Source organism: Pseudorca crassidens, chromosome 11, assembly GCF_039906515.1.
Source record: "Pseudorca crassidens isolate mPseCra1 chromosome 11, mPseCra1.hap1, whole genome shotgun sequence".
Lineage (NCBI taxonomy): Eukaryota > Metazoa > Chordata > Mammalia > Artiodactyla > Delphinidae > Pseudorca > Pseudorca crassidens.
Window position 1 is genome coordinate 50079974 of NC_090306.1, and position 22462 is coordinate 50102435.

At 40.8% G+C, this 22462-nt stretch overlaps 1 protein-coding gene across 6 annotated transcripts in view; it reads right to left on the reverse strand.

The window, feature by feature from the left end:
• Nucleotides 1–760: 760 nt before the first annotated feature.
• LRIG3 (leucine rich repeats and immunoglobulin like domains 3) overlaps nt 761–22462 on the reverse strand; it is a 46678-nt gene continuing 24976 nt past the window's right edge. The window contains exons 4-19 of one of the 6 annotated variants that reach the window (XM_067697186.1): nt 20181–20312; nt 19494–19637; nt 18097–18240; nt 17643–17786; nt 17089–17232; nt 16059–16139; nt 14963–15034; nt 12722–12793; nt 12042–12205; nt 9775–9960; nt 7555–7836; nt 6118–6570; nt 5190–5348; nt 3186–3329; nt 2820–3095; nt 771–1558 (exon numbers count right to left, since the gene is read on the reverse strand). In XM_067697186.1, the coding sequence (XP_067553287.1) occupies nt 1314–1558; nt 2820–3095; nt 3186–3329; nt 5190–5348; nt 6118–6570; nt 7555–7836; nt 9775–9960; nt 12042–12205; nt 12722–12793; nt 14963–15034; nt 16059–16139; nt 17089–17232; nt 17643–17786; nt 18097–18240; nt 19494–19637; nt 20181–20312 (2842 nt within the window). In that variant the 3' untranslated portion in view covers nt 771–1313. Of the gene's footprint in view, nt 1559–2819; nt 3096–3185; nt 3330–5189; nt 5349–6117; nt 6571–7554; nt 7837–9639; nt 9961–12041; nt 12206–12721; nt 12794–14962; nt 15035–16058; nt 16140–17088; nt 17233–17642; nt 17787–18096; nt 18241–19493; nt 19638–20180; nt 20313–22462 lie in introns of all 6 variants that reach the window. The other 5 variants (XM_067697184.1, XM_067697190.1, XM_067697188.1 and 2 more) reach the window with 5 other exon arrangements.

Genomic DNA, 22462 nt, shown 5'->3' on the forward strand with positions numbered 1-22462 from the left:
ATGACATAAATTCACACCTTCAACAGGTTAGTAGATTTTAAAGTTTAAGGTACTATATGAACTTCTTCAGTGCTAATAAGGGAAAAAAAAGTTTCACCGTCTGAATTATTAAACTTAATGTTTGTTTCATTCAATTACTTCAAACTATGTCACTTAATTTTGGAAATGACTATATTCTTTTTTGTATGTGTATATAGGCCAGTCACGTAATGATATTTTCACCTAAATACTGCTTAAAACAAGTATTTTAAATAACTGTATACGTTTAAGTAACAGATTTGATACTCAGTTTTTAACAAGTAGAGTTGTGGTGACCAAATTAGGAAAATATTTTAATTCTTCAAGAATGTTGCAGAATAGCTTAAGCGTACCTTTTCTGTAAGAACTGCTCATTCAGGAGAAAGCCAAGCACAGCAAAGAATTCCACCAGCATCCCATTATAACCTGGAACAGAGGATGAACACCACATCTGCTCTAGACATTTTAAATATAGAAATGCGAAATAAACCACTCTTGTTATAATCAAAGTGATGGTGGATGTGAAACTATTTGGAAAAGCACAAAGCATTAGACGACATAAAGCATTATTATAATTAAGGAAACGTGGCGTGAGCAGTGATTTCAGCAATGGTGGTTGTACGACAGTACACTGGACGACAACACATCTTTTCATTTGTAGAGTTAGAAATAAATTAATGTACCTCAGATCTCTGTAGCTCCCTGGTTTGAGTCTATATTACAACCACCCTGGGAGGTACGAAGAACAATCATGTGTTCATATTTTAACGTGCTGAATGCAATTTTCACCAACGTGAGACGTCATAATATGAAATCACTAAGCCTACAATGTGTTGAAAATAATGAAGATTGTTCTCGTATAGATGGGGCTTGGGATCAAAATGACACATTTATTAAATGTAATGTGCAAACTAAAATGAAGTGACCTCTATTCAAAAAACGTACAAGACAGTTATTGTTTAAAATGCTTTAGTACTCATTTTCAATAAAAAGGAATCTGGCATTATAAAAATACATAAAATAGTCATGAATTTATACCATTAATTTACATAAGATATTTTCTGCATAAAGCAAAGTTATAAAATAGTAAAATAGTTTTAAAAGGTATTCTTATATGAAAGTTACTCCCAGTATAAAATTTTTATAACTTTTTGTAATTTTGGTCCATTGGTATAAATAAGACATTTTATCCTTTTAAAATTCATAGCTCCGCTTAAAAACATAGGATTCTCTCTCTTTTAAATAAAAGTCCACTTGAGGTAGTATGTTAGAACTCTTCCTTGGTCCCATTCAGTCTATGTGTCCAAGTCATAAGACTGAAAATTTGAAGTCCTGTGGTTTTCTAAGGTCTGTTTATAGGTACATGCGTGATTTTCTTGCTGAAAATCTGTCCTTTCTTTCCCATCTTCCTCTGACTCACAGTCCAAGTTCGGGGAAGAACGAGCTTTCAAGTGAAAGGTTCTTGGCTGACAATCTGATGACTGTCCAGAGCTTGAAAAGGCATCCAGGTGAGGTCTTCTCAGAGGCTTTCCAAACGTTCCTGAAAGAAAGAATCCCCTTGAGCACATGGGGCCTTTCGGAGCAATCAACAAAATGCATTTCAAATGATGGAGCATCTTCTCCCATGAATGTGGATACCCCACGGACGTTCTACAAGTCCACATTATGGGAGTCAGGTGTATGGTTGTATATCTGTGCTATGGAGAAAGACCTTACAGAATGGAGCTGAGGGCACGTGTGCCCCTCTTATACACACATCCACTGAATACAAGCAGCCCTTCTTTACCACGTCTCAGGACTTATAGTAACATTCATCACTGAGCAATGAAGTTCCCCAACAGAAGTTCTCCCGAGTCCTAGCAGTATTAATTGAGAGCCCCCAATTCTCCACAAAGCGCATTTGGATAGTAACGTACAAGTCAACTGTTCCTGAGTATAGTACATTTCTCTCAAAACAACCCGTATGTCTTGCCCTTTCTTCCTTAGTAGCAAATTATTATTCCATTGACTCAAATTATTGCCTCAGTCATGTAAAAGATATTATTTTCATTTTTTCAAAAAGGAATATGAATAATTATACCATGACAAAACATGAAATTTCTTAAAAGCTGGGTAAAGTATTTTAAAATTCTATTAAAAAAAAAAAGTTGTGGTTAATGTTTCCGTATTTCCATGCAGTGAAAAGATGATCTCAGTTCTTCCATCTCATCGTCCCCCTGCACTAGACTAAAAAATCCACAGATGAACCTCAGCGCCTGCCAGTGTCCACCAGCACTACCGAGGGCTTTAGGGCTCTGACAGTCTCCTTCGCGAGAGGTAGTCCAGCTTGGTTAATGAGCAGCTGCTGCCAGGTAGGACGCCGTCTGCCCTTTGACTGTGAGTTCAGTTATAAGCCACCAGACATCCCAAACCACAGTCATGCTGTGCACACAACTCCACCCCAAAGGCTGTTGTAGCCCAAAACCACTTTTTCCACATGACTGACAAACTGCGCTAAGTCACTTCCAAAACTCTTGTCTTCCAGATGATGCCACACACAGAGTTGCCCAGAAAGTTCCTAAGGCCTAGCGCTGGATTAAATACATAATCAAGTAAAATCCGCACATCTGCCTTTGCTTTTAGAAACAAAGATACTCACTAATACAATGTCACGACAGCATCGTTAAAAAGAAAAACAAACAAAAAAAAGACACCAAAAACTATTTTTCACCAGTCTGGCATTCAAAGCTCTCATAGCTCTCCTGCATGCAACTTGGAATGTGGGTCCTGAGTCAAGGTGTCTAATAATTTAATAAACTTACCCATGAAAGATTTACTCAAAGTAACCGATGCTGACTCTGGACTTGGACTAAAATCTGCCGAAGACTTGTTCAGACATAAGTTGTTCATTCCAGGTCCTTCGTGTTGAGAGTAAGAAGAGCTGAGTAACTTCCTCACATGGGAAGGCCATCCTGTATCACTGACACTCTGCTCGCAGGATTCTTCTGAAGGATGAGGACACGGGTAGCCCTCCTTCTTCTTTATGTAACTGGACTCAAAGTGTTCCATTAAAGCTGTTCTTGGGTCAGGACCACAACCTTTTAAATTTGGGGACAATATCCGGAGACAGAGTTAATGCTTCTGGAGGTCTCTCCAGGAAACGGAACTCAGATAAGAAAACCACATACCTGTATGATAGGCTTCAAAAGGATCTGAGCCATACACACTCCCCTTCAAATACACAGGGCCTGAGGGTCCCAAAAAGGGACAAAGGAACGGGTCTGTGGCAGCTTCCACGTCGGCTTCACTGCTGTTGTCAATGTGGCATGTCCCTTTAAAAACCACATCTTAGTCACTGAATCAATTTTGTTCAAGTACCATTCAACAGTCTCTCTCCACTTCTGACAGTTTCCATATTTATAGATGAAAAGTTTAGATAGACTATTATACAAAGGAAACACTGTAGAAATTTATGGTAGAGTTTTCTCAAAATTTATTGATGCCTACGGATTAGTAACTGCGTAAATGTGTGACATCTTACTAAAGGAGGACTTGATTAACCATTGAACTGGAGCTAACCTCGTTGCTGGCCCCACCTAGTTTCCAAGAGACACTGATCTGTGTAAGGACACTGCAGCTGAAGCAGCCATGGTCTGAACCACATGATGCCGCCAGCACTGCCTGCTTCCTCCAGAAAGTCACTGATGACCAGTATAAGGCATGGGCATTTAACCAATGACCTCTTAATGGCCAGCTCAAAGATGAGCCCGGCCAAACAAACAAAAACGTATCCATGAGTATCTGAGCTAAATGATCCAGAAATGATATGCTGGTTAGTAGCGGACACAGCAGCTGAAGGACAAGAGACATCATGAGGGTGAGAGATGCCACGATGGACCATGTACCTGGGCAGCAAGAACTGGGCACTCAGAGGGTGGGTGGTGGTCTCAGCGAGAAGCAAGTGTGCAGAATGTGACTCAGTAATGCCAGTGGCCTCTAGGGCTGCTCTGAGGGGGGGCCAATCTCCAGCCCCAGCATCCAGGCAACATGGCACTACTATGCTCCAGTTCTGTCCCTTTAGACTTTTGTAAGCATCTTTTCAGTAAACCCTGCTCCAGCTGAATAAGCTTGAGCCTCTGCTCTTTGCAGCCAAATGAGTCTAACAGGGACTACAGCTATTTTTTTTTTTTTTTTTTTTTTTTGCGGTACGTGAGCCTCTCACTGTTGTGGCCTCTCCCGTTGCGGAGCACAGGCTCCGGACGCGCAGGCTCAGCAGCCATGGCTCACGGGCCCAGCCGCTCCGTGGCATGTGGGATCTTCCCGGACTGGGGCACGAACCCGTGTCCCCTGCATCAGCAGGCGGACTCTCAACCACTGCGCCACCAGGGAAGCCCGGGAGTACAGTTTTTTTGCTCAAATCTTCTATCTCTATACCCTCTATCACTGCCTTGCCAAGCACTCTGCAATTATTTGTGGAATTTTTTGTCTCACCACTGACTAAACTGTGAAACTGAAAACGAATATTCTTCCCTCCCAACTACGGAGTCCATCACAGAGCAGATATTCAATCAACACTTGTGGGAAAAGATAGTAAGATGTTTGAGAATAATGTCACTAGCTGCTAGTTACTAAGCCCTTAATATGTGTCATTTTCCGTTATCATTGTATTTAATGTTCACAACAACTTAATAGGGAAGGATCATAGCTGCCCAAGGTTACGCAGGGAATGTCAGAAGTGGGTCTTGAACCAAGCTGATGCCCTTGTATTATGCTGACTCCTTATTATTCTTTAAACAATACAGTTCTTAAAGTGAGAGTCAGTATTAGATGTCTCTAACAGAACGATTTTAAATCCTTTGACTTTTTAAGACCACACATGAAACCAGTTAATGTCATTTAAGTAAGAAGAACACCCAGGGCCAAAGAACATTTACAACGTAAAGGAAGTATTACATCGCCTGGTGGAATTAAATTTTATTTAACCTACTTGTCTTCTGTTATTGCTAGAAACAAAGATTTGTCTAGTATTTAAGAGAAGGGCATAACTATTTAATTTCAGCTTTGCTAGTGATTTTGGGCCAGGGCCCTCCATATATGCGGGTATCAATTTCTTGTGAAAATTAATATTATATTTGAATTTCCACTGGGTTATTTCAAAACAACTACAGCCCACGTTCATTTTAAGCACGTACCATTACTGCCGTGTTGTGGTAAGAAAAATCCACCTCCTGAAGAAGTGACGAACTGGTGGTGGCTTCCACTTTCTGAGGAGACGTACCCATCCTGTCTGTCAGCTAATGTTCCCTGAGATGACAAATAACTCGGGGTGTCAGCCGGCAAGTTGGTCTCATCTGGAATCAAACAACAGCATTCCATTAACCAAGAATGATCGTAAATGCCACAGGGGCTTCCCTGATGAACGGTACGTTCTGCTTGGTTTTCGGTTCAAATCACATCAGTCGACTCTTGCAAAACCTTAATGTAAGGCAAACCAGGGCTCTGCTGCTCTGGGGCACCTGAGCTGACTTTCTACTTTATGGCCTGTGGGATATTCCTCCCAAATTTCAAAAACAACAAATGCTGACAAAGGTAAAGGCAATTTTCATGGGAGCGTATCTAAGGTTTTGAATTAAGCTTGATTTCTGCCATATTCCCAACTTAGTATTATTCACTGATGTAGAAGTTTTGCACATATAAGTCAAAGCCCCTCTCCCACCAATAACTAGAATCTTCCCTAGATGCCTGTACACACACATGCACACATGACAAAACGAAAAACGACGGCACGGTGTAAGCCTCATGACTGAAGGGCTCTTCCTGGTCCTCCATCACCAGCTTGTGACAGGGTCAGACTGGTTTACACTGTGATTTGGATCGTCTCTCATAGCCAACAGGATATTCTGATGAGGTTTTGACAGAAAGCACTCATCTTTAACCATCAGCTTTATTCTGGGCCAGGGTGTTATTTTTAGCTAACCGTAGTTCTGCAGCTTTGAAACAAATGAGTCACCCTTGTGACACGGCCTGAGACTGTGAGACACACACTCAGAAGGAAATCACGGTGGGACCATAAGCACAGACACGACTCCTGCACCCTGTGCCAGGCTTCTGCTGACACACCTGTGTTGGTGATGCTGCAATCTTCGTTCCTCCGCCGTGTGTGGTATATGATGACCACCCACACGAGTGACGTGCCCACCACGCAGCAAACCACCGCGATGATCACGATGCCCACGGTGGCCCATCCATCATCGTCCAGTGACGAGGCGGTCATCTGAGGGGAGTCGCAGGTGGGGGTGGGGATCACGCTGAGGCGCACGTGGCCTCTCTCGGTGCCCAGAGTATTAGACATTTCACATGTGTACTTCCCGGCGTCCCTGACATCAGAGTCCACAATGATTAGCAGCTGGTTGCCTGCTGCAAAAAAGTGCCTTTCAGTGACCACCAAAGGGCTGTCATCCTTGGTCCAGTTCAATCTGGGAGGAGGGCTCCCTCCCGCGATGCACTGCAGGACGGCCGTTTCCCCCTTGGTTACAGTTCGATCTAACAGGGGCCGCAAAAATGATGGCGTCTCTGAAATGACAAGTTATGTTTTTAATCTCCGACATGAAATTAGGGTTCGCACAGCATAAGACCTCGTGCTTAAATTTATTCAAGTGGGAGCTGAAAACTGTATTCTCCCACAACCTCACGCCCATGCTTCTTTAAGACCCTACACACGTATACAGCATCTGGGATTTCATTTTATCATTTGGCTGTCATTTACTTATAACATCAGTTAAGGATAATATTTACTATTTCCTTTCTCTCAGTCTGTCTCACTCTTGGCAAGGCTGGGGAATGGTGGAAGTGGGGCAAAGCAAAACATTTTAGACATTTTTTAGAATTAGAAAATGTATAAAAATAAATTCAAGCACAACTGTGTGTTGATGGATGAAAAAAATCAGAATGTTTACATTTTTAAAGGGAAACTTCCTAGTGCTAGATGTCCCAGCCTATATTAAAATTCTGAAAATAATTTACTTTTATTATTTGGTGTTCATAGGTTACTCTGATTTACTCTTTCAAAGATACACAAATGATTAACATGCTCACATTTTTAAAAAGCATCTGTTTAGGTAAATGATAAAAGATGAACTCAGATATCCACAGTGGTTATGGGAGGCTGAGAAAAAAGTTAGGGCCCTTTCTATCTATTTATACACTTATTTTCTTATATTCTTTACATTGTTAAGACTTCTGGTAGAGACTGCATGACGGAAAGAGCAGAGAAAGGTGACTCCTGCAAAAGGGAAAGCATCAAAGCATTTACTTTTCCCCCTCCTCACATGGGAGGGAGCAGATTCATTTCACTGGCCACAGGCCTGAAGATGTAACACACTCGCGACTTCAAAGCTTCTGAGAAGCCATTGTCCCCTCCAGGAAAGGGCAGTGTCCTATGATCATCTCTCACCCTCTCAACTTCGGACACAACTTCTCACAGCTTCTTAGGGCCTTTGGGTGAGCTGGTATATTTAAGACTAACGTATATCACAAAATCTGAAAATATCCACTTACCAAGGACAGTCAGAGTTGCATTTGCAGAAATGCTTCCTGCACTGTTTTGAGCGGTGCAGCTATACACCCCGATGTCCTCTATCTTCACGTCCACGATAAAGAACACGTCATCCTCGGGCATTACATGCATGCGTCTCTCCCTCGCGGCCGGGAAGTCTGTGCCCCCGTCCTTCTGCCAGGCTATCTGTGGGGCCGGGTGTCCCAGGGCAGCGCACTCCAAGCGTGCCATGGCCCCAGCGCGGATGGTGAGGTCCATGGGGGTCTTGGTGAACGAAGGAAGCACTGAAATCAGAGACACAACATGGGCAATTAGCATTCTGGAGTTTGAGAGGTTCATTTTCATTCCCTTTTTGTTTTGATACTTATGAATGTCCCTGACATAGTAAGGCAGGGGTTATTTCCAACTGCAAGATGAGATGGAGTGATTAAGGTACTCCCTCAAGGTTACACAGGTACAGAAATGATGGAGTCAGGATGAAACAGGTCACTTGAGCTTCAGACTGATGGTCTTTCTGCTATTTTCCAGTTGCTTTTTAGTTTCCTCAATAATTACCTGTGAGACTTTAGGCGAATGAGTTTGTCTCTTTGTTACCCTGACCACACCATCTTTTCTTTTTTTTTTAAGTCCCTCCTGGCTCTAACATTCTATGACTTTAGACATGTGTTTTGTCCCACAATTTTTTGTTCGATGTGTCAGGCCTCAGCAACCATTTATTGAATGAATGCATTAATGAATCATATTTTCTACCATGAAAGATACAAACAATTAAATGCTAAACTGTACAACTGTCTACCTGCCACACAAAGCACAGGATGAGACACTTTTATGAACAGCAGCTAAAGCTTACTGCATTTACTGAGCACTTACTCTATTCCAGGCATTCTGCTAAGTTCTTTACACAAATTATTTTATTTAACAATTATCATACCTCTATACGGTAGGTACTATTACTCCTAACTGAAAGATGTGGAAAAGGAGGCACAGAGAGGTTAGGTAACTTGCTGAGAGTTCCACAGCTGTAAGTAGGAGTGGTAGGGTTCAAACCCAGATCTCTGAGCTAAGGGTGGTGTGCTCTCTATTGGTGGGAATGTAAATTGGTGCAGTCACTATAGAAAACAGTATGGAGGTTTCCTAAAAAACTAAAAATAGAGCTACCATATGACCCAGCAATTCCACTCCTGGGCATATATCTGGAAAAGATGAAAACTCTAATTCAAAAAGATATATGCACCCCCATGTTCAAAGCAGCACTATTTACAATAGCCAGGACATGGAAGCAACCTAAGTGCCCATCAACAGATAACTGGTTTAAGAAGATGTGGTACATATACACAATGGAATATTTACTCTGCCATAGAAAAGAATGAAATATTACCATTTGCAGCAACATGGGTGGACCTAGAGAATTTCATACTAAGTGAAGTCAGACAGAGAAAGACAAATATTATCACTTATATCTGGAATCTAAAAAATAAACTAATATGTATATAAAAAACAAACAGACTCAGACACAGAAAACAAACTTACGGTTACCAAAGGGGAAAGGGAGAGATAAACTAGGAGTATGGGATTAACAGATACAAACTACTTTACATAAAATAGATAAGCAACAAGAATTCACTGTATAACACAGGGAACTATATTCAATATCTTATAATAACCTATAATGGAAAATTATCTGAAAAAAATACATATAACTGAATCATTTTGCTGTACAACTGAAACTAACACAGTATTGTAAGTCAACTATACTTCATTTTTTTTTTTCTATACTTCATTTTAAAAAAAAAGGTGATATCCTTTAACTCTATACTTCATGGCCTCCCACATCAGACCAGTACATTGTGAACTCTCACAGAGCAAAAAGTGTCTGGTTCATCTTGGTTACCCACCATGCTAAGTATGGGGTCTTCAACACAAAAACTGCTTGCTTAACCAAGACTATTAATCTTGTGGAGTGAGAAGGGTTAGGTGGAGAACTGTAAGAGCAGAGGATAGGGTTAGCAGTAAGAAAAAGAGAGGAAATGAGAAATATGTTTCTAAAACATATCTTTAAACGCAAAAGGAAAAGTCAGATCACATACTATTTACTGTGAGCTTGGCTTTGACAGAGTAGGATGAACCAAAGTGATTGGAGATGACACACTGATATCTCCCTTCACTGGTAAATTCCACACTGCGGAGCCGAAGAATGGTGGTGTACTCCATCACCTCCCCACCTTGGGCCCGGAGGTGTGCATAATTTTCCATTTCAGCATCATGCAGTAGTTCATTGTCTTTTTTCCAAGCAAAAGTCATTGGGGAATCACTGCTGCTGGCAGCTGAGCAGATAAAACTCAAATTGGAACCTTTTATTGCCGACTGTGTTTCTGGCTGAACTGTGATCTGGGGTTTAGGAAAATCATCTGTTCAAAATGGAGAGGAGGAAACAAAACAGTTTTAAGCTTGAGTCCAAATGCTACTCAGATCTGAACACCAAGAAACTCAAAACAAACAGTGGCTTAGGCTTTTACCCTCTGTGTATGTTTCACAGATGGACCAGCAGTCCCAGTGTTGAAAATAACAGACTGGGAGAGAGTTTATAAAGTAATTCATTCATTTCAACTAGAGACTGAGCCCTATTTATCCATCATTAACTGGGAGGAGACTGATATATTGGAATACAGTTTATTGCAGACCTCTTGGCTTTTTTTTTTTTTTTTTTTTTAACATAAATACAAGAAGAAATCGGTTAAGACACTTCCAGGCTCATGGATCATCTTGAAATGCTATTAGGAACTGCATTTTTTCCCCATGTTCTTCATAAATAAGCAGAAAAATTAAGAAATTGAACATCAGTAATGATAATCAATACCACTAAAGGCAGCAAATTAACACCACTTACCAAAAATAGAACTCATTAAAAAGACCAGTCATTTTTAGGTAGAGCAGGAAAAAACAATCCTGTAGTGAAAGGAAAAGCATTTCTCAAGCTCCCTGTGAGCCCCTGGCTCCAGCCTGGAGTTTAGAGTGGACAGTCCATCAGGTCGCGGTGCCACATTGTCAGAGCTACATTATAATTACAGCTAAGCAACTCTTTCATTCCAAACAGTTATTTTTAGTTCTCTGTTACTTTTTGGAAAAGTTACCTTTTTGAACTTCAGTTTCTCAGAGATGGTCTAAACCCAGAAGGAAGCATCTTAAAGCAACCAAAATGTATTACTTGGATGCTCTGAAAAAAATTACGTGTGTGTGTGTGTGTGTGTGTGTGTTTATGAATGGGGTATGGGGGACCCTCTGACAACTGCAATGCAGGTAATTTCCAATGCCACGCCTGCATGCTGTAATCAAGATAGTTTCTTCTTCTGTGTGATTATTCTAAAATTCTCATCTGGTAAAAAATCTATGGGTACTATATAGATATGGGAAAGTGTGTGCATGCATGTGTGTGTGTGTGTGTGTGTGTCTCAAAGTAATAGAGAGTTCATATCTCGAAGACTACAGAACTGAGAAATCAAGACCATGGAAAAGGAATAGCTCAGGCCCTTACAGATGAATGCCAAATGCTTACTTAGATCCAAAAGCTACATCAGATGTTTTATTTCCAGAAACTGTTGGGACCACTTAATGCTGCAACCTAAAAAAAATATGGTTTTCTTGTACTTAGCTAAACAATCCTAGGCAAAGCAGTTTTAAATAAAATTTTAAAGGCCAACGTAGAATTAGGTTCTGCAGTATCTTAACACACATACTAAAATTCAAACAAGTTTTGATTTCATGTTCTGTACGCACATTTAGTTTTACAAAGGTCTCCATGGCAGCAAATAGTAAACGGCAGTGTAGTGCAGCAGACGTAAGACGGCACCAGAGAGAGGAAAACTTGGGTTTTTGATCCAGATCTGCTATCTGAAGTTGGGTAAGCAAATTTCTAACGCTGAGATGCTTAGATGCTAAGACAATGGACCTTACATTTATTTACAATAAACTCAAACTTTCTGTTACTTGTAATGTTTTACCCACTAATAGTAAAATTTTTAGCAGACTATAAATCACTAGCTAATAATTTTCTCTTTCTACTCACCATAAACAGCATCTGCACAGGATTTAAGTCAGTCTCTTCACTGAGCTCACAAGAGCCTCTCAACAACCCCCGGAACTGGGGAGAGCAGAGAGCAGCGCTCCCATTTCATAGATGTGAAGACTGAGATTCAGGGAATCACAGTTAAGTAGCAGGGCTGTGACTATCCTTCAGTTCTCCCAAGATCCAACATCATTCTCTTTCTACCAAACCACTCTGATGCCAATTTTATAAATTATAGAAAAAATTTTTCCTTCCATCAGTAAAACTGTGGTCCTCAGCAAGCTACAGATCCATTCTCATCTACCTCAGCAGAAATAAGAGCTTTATTAAGGGAACATAAATTTATTGAAGTCCATTATTTGGACAAATGGGAGAAAAAAAAAAAGAAGAATGAATAAAAAAGTCAAAGGCCATAGTTCCACTCACCACACACAAAGCCATCTGGGCTAACAGCAAAAATACTTCTTCCCTTCAGCAGCTGAGGATGGGCACAACTGGCATTTACAAAGCTCTGAAAGTTGTTTTCCGCCACCCACTGTGGGAGCCATTTTAGTTGGCAATCGCACAAAAGGCTTGATGTATTTAAGTGCCTGAGGAGAGTAATTACATTCAATTTGTTTTGTACGAAATGCAGATTTCTACACGTATAAACTAAACTCAAGTAAATATTAACAAAGCAATGAATGGGGAAACCAAATACACACATCCCATGGACTAAATATTCTATAGTCCATCTTAAAATGCAAGACATGGAACTCGCACTGTTTTTTTGTTGGTGGTGGTGTTCTTACCGACCAGCAGAGACAGAAGTGCTGATACACCAAAAATACCTTACTACTGAAAACTGGTTACTGTGATGAGGCACTGTACTGTATTGGGTCCCACAAATTTCAACCGCCAATTTGTAACAGAAAGAAGAAGAAACTCCTCTTTTCAACAAAGGGAACAAAAAACCAAGTCCTCTTGCTTTCTGGTAACAAAAGTTAAGTGATGTGATGAATGTGCCAGACATTTTCTATAGATACATAATCCAGGATAATCCACCCCACGTCAGTTTCCCCCTCCATGCTTTATGTGAAACTCTTGGAAGGAAAAGAAAAGCTTACAGTTGCTGAAGTTTCTTCATTTGTGAGAATGCATTGCCTTGTAATGACATGATTGCGTTGTCGCTCAGGTCTCTGAAAAAGCAAGCAAATCAAATACATTCGAGGGAATTATGGTCACTATGTGCCTTCAGGCAAAGGGTGGGCCCACGCTGCCCACGCCATTCGCCACAAAAATACTCTCTGTGCTGAGATGCACAAATGGGGGTGACTAGAACTCATTAGGAAGCCTGGATTCAAGAACAAGGATATCTGCATCAGAGGCAGGTTCTGTTACGGTGAGAGAGATTTCATATCACCACATACAGGTTTTTTGACTCTTAAGGGCCTAAGCTGTTCTGCCATGTTATTTTATTACACTTCTTATTATTCAAATTAGTAACCATTAGTAACTTTTAAATGCACAAATAAAATTCCTCGTAATTATGCTTTTAAAAAACCATCATGTATAGAATACCTTCTATGATACGCAACCATGTTAAGTGATTTACGTTTACATATTATTACATTTAATCCTCACATCGTCCCAAAAGCAGATGGTATAACTCCCTTGGCTTGGCGTGAAAGGGGCAGGTAAGATTTGAACTCAATTATTTTCAATTTCCAAACCTATGCTCTCAGTCACTAGCCTATTCTGTCACACACAACTCACTCGTGGGGAGACAGGTAGGTGTTCAGACAAGAGGTTCTCACTAAAACAAACAAAACAACAAACACTTCAGGCAGGACATTTATAAAATGAGAGAATGTTCTGGGCTGGCTTTATTTTTAACTGGTGCTTATGAGCGCTCTGGATTAAAGTCCTCTCCACAGTGATTACTACTCTGTTTTCCTTTAAAAGGGTGGAGAAAAGGGATTTTGAATGAGACAAGTGGCAACAGAAGACAGAATCGAGGTCCCAAACGTGGGCAGAGAAAGAGGCTGAGAGAGTCACGAAGGTTTAGGAAACTGAAGCAGAGGCTCATGGTCCACGGATCCACTAACTCCACTTTCCCAGAAATGAAATGGGTCAGATGACAAACCCTTTTGGCTAGTTTCCCTTTGAAAATAATTTGTTTCAGTGAGCCCAGCAATACTGGCCCGCCTTTCCAGATGACACTTTGCAGAGTTATCCCCTACAACCTGCCCTGCTACACCGTCGGCGTGGCTGGCGATCCAGAGCTCCCTGCAACCAATGAGTCATTGCGAAGACGGCAAGATGGTGGTGCACAGATTAACAGCTAAACACACGGCACCAGTGACGGTACCAAGCAAATGTGTATCTTACATGATAACTTTTGTCCAGGTTAACAGATAATACAACCTTTGGCTATAAGCATTCCTTAATAGTCAGGGTGGACACACTCTGCTGCTTCAGACTCCCACTGAACACATACACGTGCACCCACGGTTATCAGAAGCTGGTTGGCTCTGTGCTCCTGCAGGCTTTGACTCCTATCAAGGCTGTGCTCCTAGTGCCTGAAAATATTCGAGTGCCTAAGTGTCATTTCAGAAATGTGTGCCAGGAGTTACTGGGGGCAGAAGATGTGAAGGCAAGAGCTGCTATGAGAGCAGGGGCTGCCCTGGTTTGAGCCCTGCTTCTGTCAGCTGCTAACTTACAGGTTAGTTGCAAAAGAGAGTGAGAAAAAGAATAAAGGAGGAAAAACAGGTTGTATGTTTTATAATTAAACAACAGTAACAATAAACAAAATTCTCAAAGTAGTGTTAAAACTCCTGTCACTCTCCAGGACTGGAGGGATTGTCTTTTTTGAGCGTTAAGATGTGCGTTGCCTTCTTAACTGTCCGATGGAATCAATGAACCCTCAGAGCCACTGCATCTTAACTTAAAAATTAAGATAACAGTAGCTATTAAATAGTTTTCTCGTGAGGATTAAATGAGAAAATATAAATAAGTACCTAGCATAATGCCTGATGTGCAGTAGGTGTGTGATAAACGGTAGTTTTTTAAAAAAATTAAATATACCACTGCTTGAGAGAAATAACTAAGAGAAAACCCCAAAGTGATGTATAGCAATGCCCTTAAAGGCAAAAGAAATATGCACCTGTACACTTATACTTTCATATAGATATACAGACAGGTAAGTAGGTAGGTAGGTAGACAAAGGACAAAGGATAGATGTGTATATTTTATTGTACTGAGAGGATACCAACAAAATTATGTACTAGTTTGTGTTACCTTTCATGACATATAAGTAGATAACCATTTCAGACTGCCTTTAGGGTAACTAAATTCCTGCTACTCACAGATGTTCTAATGCATCCAAACCAGTGAAGGCTTTTTTGGTAATGGATCGAATCCGGTTTCCCTGGAGTATCCTTAAAAAAAAAAAAATTATAATGGAACAGTTAGTAAAAGCCATTGTGGAGTGCAACTCTCCTGAAAAGAATTGCTTTTTAAGTCATTTGTGAATATTCTGTTTTCTTCAATTAAACAAGATATCCTTAAAAAAATGTATCCGTGCCATCTATTTCAGTCATATGGTTCAGCATGGTTGCAAAGCATTCGACAGACAACCCAGCAAAAATAGGTATTCGAGAAGTTACTCTGATGGTTAAATCAAAGCAGTGATTTTTCAAAGAGGTAGAAACTTTATTCCAAGTAAAATGTCTCAGAACACTAATAAATAAAGCAGGTAATACTGGAGACTTTCTCCTTACCCACCCACCCCATGGATATCTTCATCACCCACAGAAGTTTAGGACTAAATGGAAGTCAATTTGAAGACTGCTTGCTCAAAACACAGAACTTAGCCATCTTCAAGGCCATTTTGTGGCTAAATAGAAACATGTTTTTATCCTGAATTGCTTGGAACCCACTGCAGTGTTATCACTGGTCACTGGATCGCTTCATTTAAACATTCCTGTGAGGGAAGGGCAACACTGCACGTTTCAAAATGCTGAACTTAGTGCACTAACCTTTACACAGTAGTAATCCCAAGGGTCTAAGCACTCAAAACAACTGAAAATTCTTATCTGGATACTAAAGTCAGCGGCACTAACCCAAGTGTTGAGTAAAACCACTATACCCAAGGAAGAAGATCTAATCAATACACATCTCGTATAACAGCAGTCATTTGGGGAGATGACAAAGGGTAGCAACCAGATTGAGCACCTGTTTTAAAACTTTTTAAAGATGTCAACTTGTGTGTGGAACTGAGCTCAATTAAGACAAAGTGTTTAGGGAGTTCCCTGGCGGTCCAGTGGTCAGGACTTGGCGTGGCCCCGGGCTTCAATCCCTGGTTGGGGAACTAAGACCCCGAAAGCTGCGCGGTGTAGCCAAAAAAATCCCAACATGTTTAGGTCAGAAAGCAACGCCAATTATGAGGCAAATCATACTCACAGCCGCCTCAGTTTGTCAAGCCCAGAGAAGGCACCATTCATGTCCTCAATGGTCCAAGAAATTTCATTATTCTTCAGATCCCTGGTTCAAAAAAGGGAGAGTTACGGAAAGTGGTACCAGGTACTTAATAAAAGATACAGGCATTCTTGTTAGACATATGCTTAGAAAGCGAAGATCCCCCCCCAGGTGGCATGTGATTTGGAATAATTCCTCATAACTGCCCATATCATCTCTCTCTGCCCCTTTCAAAACAATAGAAAACTGTTTCTCTCCCTAACATAGATCTTACCTCCTGCCCTCCTCCCTCAGCAGCATTTTATACTTTTGTCCGAGATGAGGAGAGTTGATTCCGGCCCTATTAACTCCTCTATCAAGATGACTAAATTCTGAAAGACTTGAATAGTCTGAAAAATACATTAAACTTTAAAACCTCTGCTCCAACCACACAAGGAGCAGCTCGCCAAAGCACACGGCATGTCTTTCAGTCATGTAATGCTTCAAACAATGAACACAGCAAAACTTTCTGACAGTGCAAAAATCAAAAGCCCGTTGCACAACGTTAAAATTCACATTTGAAAGATTTTTCAAAGGCCATTTAGTCCAACTCCCTCTTCTTCCTCTTGGGACAGAGATCAAGTCTGGATGTAACTGGTCTGATAAACAGGCGTCTTCCTTTGCTGCACTTTGTATATCTTTTTTGCTCTGGGTAATTTTTAATCTGCATTTTTACCAAGAAAAATTAGTGGATTTGAAATTGTTTTCCTCTTGAGCGGTTACCAACTTCCTGGAGATCCTGAGAAGGCTGACTGTAATCACCAAACCAATCTGATCACTGTCCTTTTTAATCCCTTTAAGAAGCACACATGGATGAAATGGACCGATCTTAATCAAACTGATCTAGGAAAGATTAAGACACTACTTCTGAGGCTGTACACATTTCCTTCATAACAAAGGAAATCTGCTTGGAGAAAAGTGGGCACATTTAGGAACCAATTAGGTTCATGGACGAACAGCAAAATGTGTAACTTACAAAGTCTTTAAACTGGAAAGCCCCCGGAAGGCACAATCAGCAATGTAGCTGACTTTGTTATTCCCAATGTGCAGTGTATTTAGCAAGCTTAGGCCCAGGAAGCTTGAATCATCCAACCTTGATAAGTGATTGAAAGTTAAGTCCCTGTAAAGGAAAAAGGAACCAAAAAACAAACGATAGCTTTTATTTTCCAGTTCAATGCAATGATTTGTTTAAAAAAAAGAACAGAAACAGGTAATATATATTGCCACAGTTACCCTTATTTTAAAACTCTGCCTTCTTAATAATACTCAGGTAAACATTATTTCTAATCCCAGTAATTAAAAAAAAATTCTCTTTATTTGAGAATCACCACCATGGCTTTAGCCCATGCGCCACAGAACTGAAACGGCAGAGCTGGCTTCAACTTATCACAAAACTATGACTAGGTTGCCTGTGCAAAAGGCTGTCACCTTGGAAACTTTGTTATGAAAATTTCACAGATCAGTGGTAAGAAGCTCATGCTCTGGCATGATTCCTGCTCTCAAACCTGAGGAGAATAAAAGGCAACTCACAGCTCACTGAGTTTCTGGCAGAACTCCCAGGCATCAGGGCTGATCCTGGTGATGGCATTTTGGCTGAGATGAAGTTCCTGCAGCATCAGCAGGCCGTAAAGCCAGCCTTTGGTAATCTCTGTTAGGTTGTTATGGTCCAGCTGCCTACATTTACAATAAGAGTCAAAAGCAGGATCCCAAGTTCATTACCTAGACTCTTCAAAGGGGACATATTACAACCTATTACATATTCCTATTGTTATGAGATGTGTAGCTTTTGTTACACAAAGACATCAGCAGAAAAGACTATGCTTATTAAATTCTCAGTCACATTACGTGAAACAAAACTTAATATTAAATTATAAGATTGTAAACGATGAGATTTTAACTTAGGATTTCAAATAAGAGCTGCTGAATGCTCACTGAGCATTCCAAGATCATACCGCCTGAGTAGGAATTGATCACCCACACTTACAAGATTTCCATGTTGCTCAGCCCCCAGAAAGCCCCATCCATAAGTTTTGTCACTCCATTTCTTTGCATTTTCAGAGACTTCAGAGCACCAAGCCCTTGGAACGTGAGCCCATCGACGTTTTTGATCTTGTTTCGGTTCAGTTCACTACATTGGATGTTACAGTTAGACAGTTAGCTTATATGACAAACTCTGGAAGCAGTAATAAAATGTGACATTACTGCAATATAGTTAAACCAGCCTGTGTTAAATTACATAGAATGCTTTAAATTTCTAAGCATTTTTATTGAGAAGAATTTTGATTTACTAGCAGTGAGTAAATTTCCTTCCGAAACATGTGATGTATTTTTGCGATCATCAAATTCTGACACCAGATTGCACTTCAATTTCTAAGCTGTTGTCCATTCAGGATGGAAGTAAACACATTAATATTGGTCTTTAAAGTATCCAGAATGGGAGTACTGAATATTACATTAGAACACAAGGTCTATTCAGGAGCAGGGTCGTCAAGTTTATCCTGTTCAACTGCTTACAAAAGTTGACTCCTCTGTGTCACAATTTGTACTGTGTTGAATGCTTCCTCTTTCAGGCAGTCATTCTCAACCTTGGTTGCACCCTGGAATCACCTGGGGAGTTTTAAAAAATTACTGAAGCCTGGATCTTACCCCAGAGGTTCTAATGTAATTGGTCTAGGGTGTGGCCTGGGCACTGGGATTTTGAAAAGCTCCCCAAGTATCTGTAATGTGCAGCCAAGGCTGAAAACCACTATACTGCAGGAGCCTGTTCACAGATTATTCCACCGTTATTAAGGAGACAGCGCTTTACAGCTCCTTAAGCTATGAGGGGCCCTGCAGTCATTGGTACGGTTCTCACGATCCACAGCTGTGGAGAGTCACCATGATGTCTTCAGTGCCATCATGATGGCTTTGTATGGAGGTTGTTCAATGATTACACTGCTCACTCTTTCAGGAACAATCCAACTTGCCTTGTCAGGCAGAAGCCTGTACCGGGTGACTTTTTTTTTTTTTCTTTTCGGTACGTGGGCCTCTCACTGTTGTGGTCTCTCCCATTGCGGAGCACAGGCTCCGGACGCGCAGGCCCAGTGGCCATGGCTCACGGGCCCAGCCGCTCCGCGGCATGTGGGATCTTCCCGGACTGGGGCACGAACCCGCGTCCCCTGCATCGGCAGGCAGACTCTCAACCACTGCGCCACCAGGGAAGCCCCCGGGTGACTTTTAAGGCTCTTTCTGATTCAGTGGTTCTACAACTCCAGCTCTCAGAGGAAAGGTGGCTACATCCTTGCTTCTAAACTCCTTCTGCCACATTGTGGATTTTAGGGGGGAGATGCCAAGGGTTTAGAGGAGGTGAGGAAACGGAATCTAAGAGGACATTTTACTTACAGGTGTTGCAGTTGAGGCAGTCTAAACATCTTGGGTGGGAGAGCTGAGATTCGGTTCCTGTTCAGCTTCAGCACCAGGAGTGTGTTGGCCAGACTGTCAAAATACCCAGGTTCCATGGATGTCACTCGGTTGCTGTTGATATACCTGTTGAAAGTCTGAAGATGAGCTTCTCTTTCTGGTTCTTTGGGAAGTTAAAGTGCATGTATTCTCTGTATATGAAAGACTCTCCAGAGAACCTACCCATCACTTGTAACAATGGACACTTAAAATAATTAACTCTTTACGCCCTTGCAGGCCAATATCGACTATGATTCACACATATCTCTGGGAGAAAAAGTGACTAAAATATTTGAAGATAACAAACATTACCCAATTTTTGTGAAATTCATTTATTAATGAAATACACGGGGGGTTTAATTTTGATTATTTTTTTACAGAATCACTTGGTTTTTCTATAACAGTCAAAGGATGTCTCCATTTTTGTAATCCAGTCGTGTAAGAATAAAATGAAGACTGTGGTTATCCGGGCTTACAGAAAATTACCAGTCAGTAAGAAAGTGACATTTTTGATCCATCAGCAGTAAGAAATGGTCAGCGTTCTGGTTCCTATCTTAAAGTTGTTTCCTTTTTTAATATAGCACAATATTTTCATCACGGGTGAAAACTGTTAAAAACAACTTGACTTACAGATATTTGAGTTGTAGGGGTGGAAGTGCAGTTTTAAGCTCTGAAATATTATTGCCACTCAGGTCCAAAGTTTCGAGGGACTGAAACCGTCTCAGATGTCCAGGTAATATTTCCACAATCTTGTTTCCAGCTCTGGATTTAAAGAATAGCACAGATAACAGGGTTAATGGTACAACAATCTGAAAGGTGAAAAATATGTTCTATTTCTAACTCGTTCTTCAGAAATTTGGAAAACTGATTGTTCTACACAGCACGTTAAAAAGTTAAACAGCAACTCTTCAGTCACTTTAATGTTGCATTAGATAGTAAATCATAATTTTAGAATTATGAAAAGCTTTCCGATATAAATCTGGGTGCGTTTAACAGCTGTGGTTATCTAAATGCGATGCACTTAAACTGATTTTTCTTTCTCTTATTTTGTTAACAGTCTTTCTTCCTCATCATTTCATGAAATGGGATATGAAATGACTAGCACCAGGTTGGCATATTCCAGGCACTGGTGTGTTAGTTCCCTATTCTTTCTTCTTGAGTCCTAATTCATTTCTAATTTTTCCCTTGGAAAGCACACACACTACGGGTGCCAATGAACTTAAGATACTCATCAGATTGGGCTTTTTAAAAGCCATCCTAGAGAAATCTCTTTTTCTTTGGAAATAGCAAGTTTCAATGCATTGCCATCGTCTTCAAAACCAGTGGATAGGCTCCAAGGCTTTGACTATTATAAAAATAAGAGCACACCAGTCTAAATAACCTCTGGGAGCAATTAGATTTTTTAAAAGTTTCACATTAACTATCTTAAACACCAGACCATGATGTCCAACATTGTAGTCACATGTGGCTCTACATTTAAATTAAAATTAAACGTTAAAGTTCAGTTCCTTAGTCATAGTAGCCACATGTCAGATCCTGAATAGGTGCCTGGTATCTGTCAAATGGGCCAGTACACATACAGAACATCTGGACTATCGTGGAAAGCTCTACTGGTGAGGACTAGACCACAAAGGAGAAAAGATAAACAAAATAAAACAAAAAGAGGCCAAGGCAAAGCTTTTAGAAGGTCATCAATACAACAGTTTCCAAGGGGGAGATTCAGCATTCAACAACAATCTTGCTAGAAAACAGGAACCAAAATGATGCGCAAGCCATCTTAACTGTCATATTAGACCAGGTAGCTTGGACTTTTTAGACATTAGGCAGGGGAAAAATGACATGTCAAGGGAGAAGGGCTGGGATGATGGCAGAGTCCAGGGCCTTCGCTTTACAGCTCAAGGAACAATGAAACAACGGAGGGCTCTAAGTAGAACTCTGTATGTCATATAAGTCACGTGCTGCCATTTTTAGGTAAACCCTCACTTAAGGGGAAAACTTAGAAAGAGATTTCATATGTGTATCTTTCTTACCAATAACTGCATTTGTATAGCGTTTTGAGTTCATTAAGTTCTTCTGCATTATTGTAACTCTCAGGCCTCTCACCGTCACAGAAGGTTCCTGAGTTAGGAGCACCTCTTACGTGTTTTCACAAGATCCTCTGCTGTGTGTGACACAGCACTTTTTACGCTGTTGGTCTTTTCTGCCATACTGTGAGCTCCTTTAAAGCAGGGCTATAGATCTATCCCCGTCTTGGAATGTATATGGAATCTAATAACGCTGACGGCATTGGATGCCAAGCCCTATGCTATGCATTCCTCATATATCATGCCATTTAATCATAATAACATTTCTCTGCTGTTGAAATTAGGAAACTAGAGCTTTTAACCTAACAAGTCCAAGTACTCCCCCCAGGCCACCTCACAGAGTAAGTCCCTATTGGTCCCAAAGCAATCCCTGAAGGCTGTTTCATAGAACACAGTTTCCAACATTCAAACAACTTAATTTTGGCAATTAAGTTCTTACTTTCTGGAGGTGAAGATGCACCTCCAGAAAGTCTCGCCACTTCCCACTCTTGCAAAAATGCCGAGCTACTGGTTCCAAACTGCTGTGGGAATCCACACCAGCTCACTGAGCCCTCATCGTGCCAACACTAAGGATGCCCTGGAAACTGGGGTCCCCCCAGTCTGTGCTTGCACCTCAGGAGGAAAAGAGGGTCACCAAGAGTTTGCATGTGTTTGGCAGCCAACAGAGTAGAAGACCAGCTTCCTGAATGTGTGCAAGTGCCAGGTGCTGCTCTCCCCAGTAAGTGGAGAAACCAGGTTGTACGTTTTAAATCTATTTAAATAACAATGAACTAACAAAACTTCTCAAAATATTGTGAAAAATCTTCCCTGTGTTACTTCTAAGGACTG